The sequence below is a fragment of the Cariama cristata genome, unplaced genomic scaffold (assembly GCF_000690535.1).
Source record: "Cariama cristata isolate BGI_N322 unplaced genomic scaffold, ASM69053v1 scaffold18077, whole genome shotgun sequence".
NCBI lineage: Eukaryota > Metazoa > Chordata > Aves > Cariamiformes > Cariamidae > Cariama > Cariama cristata.
In genome coordinates this window covers 2606-3436 of record NW_009627248.1, presented here as the reverse complement: position 1 = coordinate 3436, position 831 = coordinate 2606, and the positions used below count along the sequence as shown (strand labels likewise).

General features: G+C 47.3%; 1 protein-coding gene across 1 annotated transcript in view; it reads right to left on the bottom strand.

Moving 5' to 3' along the window:
• Positions 1 to 614: 614 nt before the first annotated feature.
• Positions 615 to 831, bottom strand: part of LOC104164899 (butyrophilin subfamily 3 member A2-like) — a gene marked incomplete at its 3' end in the record, with an annotated part of 2378 nt that continues 2161 nt past the window's right edge. The window contains exon 3 of the mRNA XM_009704378.1: positions 615 to 722. Coding sequence (XP_009702680.1) covers positions 615 to 722 — 108 coding nt within the window. The remainder of the gene's footprint in view (positions 723 to 831) is intronic.

Here is an 831-nt window from a genome sequence, read left to right as displayed (position 1 = left end):
AATGGCTTTTTGGCGCACAGCGCCCCAGCAAGCGTTGTTTTATAAGCGAATTCAGGAGAGGCACGCGTGCGCAGCCCAACCCTCCTTCGCTACCTGAAAAAAATACTATTTTTAAAAGAAAGAGCGGGGGAAAATAAATTAAAAAAAGCATCTCTTACCAAGTTCTGCGGCGTGTTGGGCTGTAGGCAAGAACAGAGAATGTCATGTGGGTTAAAGGAAGGTTTCTCCCACACCTACATCCCACCAGGGTGACCCGCGATGGAGGCGTTGGCCGAAGACCCGGTATTTTTTTGGCTCGGTTGATACTGGAAGGGGTTTTGGTGTGAAATGGGAATATTTTTTTTTTCTCATGTTTTTTTTTTCCTTTGTGCCTCATCCTTGTGGTTTGCATTAGAGGCTTTGATGGTCAACCCTGGTCGAGGTCATGAGCTATTGGGGGTGGAAATTACACTTCCCCTTCCTAAAAAGTGATAGTTTGGGAATATTTTGATGGAATAGCGCTCTAGCGAGTCTCAAATGTCTGGAGGCAGTTGGTCCTCCTTCGAGCAGGTCTGTTACAATTTAGGGTGGTCTTGGGTGCCCCGTTGCCCTCTTGGGCTACCCTAAAGCCTCACCTCGTAGCCGTAAGATAAAAAGAGAGAAGACGACCAGCGAAGCCAAGCAGACAGCCAGGGTTGCGAACAAAGCTGCCATCCAGGGAGAATCCTTTGGGAAAATGGGGTCTGGAATAGAAAAATTCCCAAAATTGTGTTAATCTGGGATGCGATTAGAGGTATAGGTGTGTGTCGGAGTGAACGCGGCTTTACGTGGTGGTGTTATGCTCTTATAGAA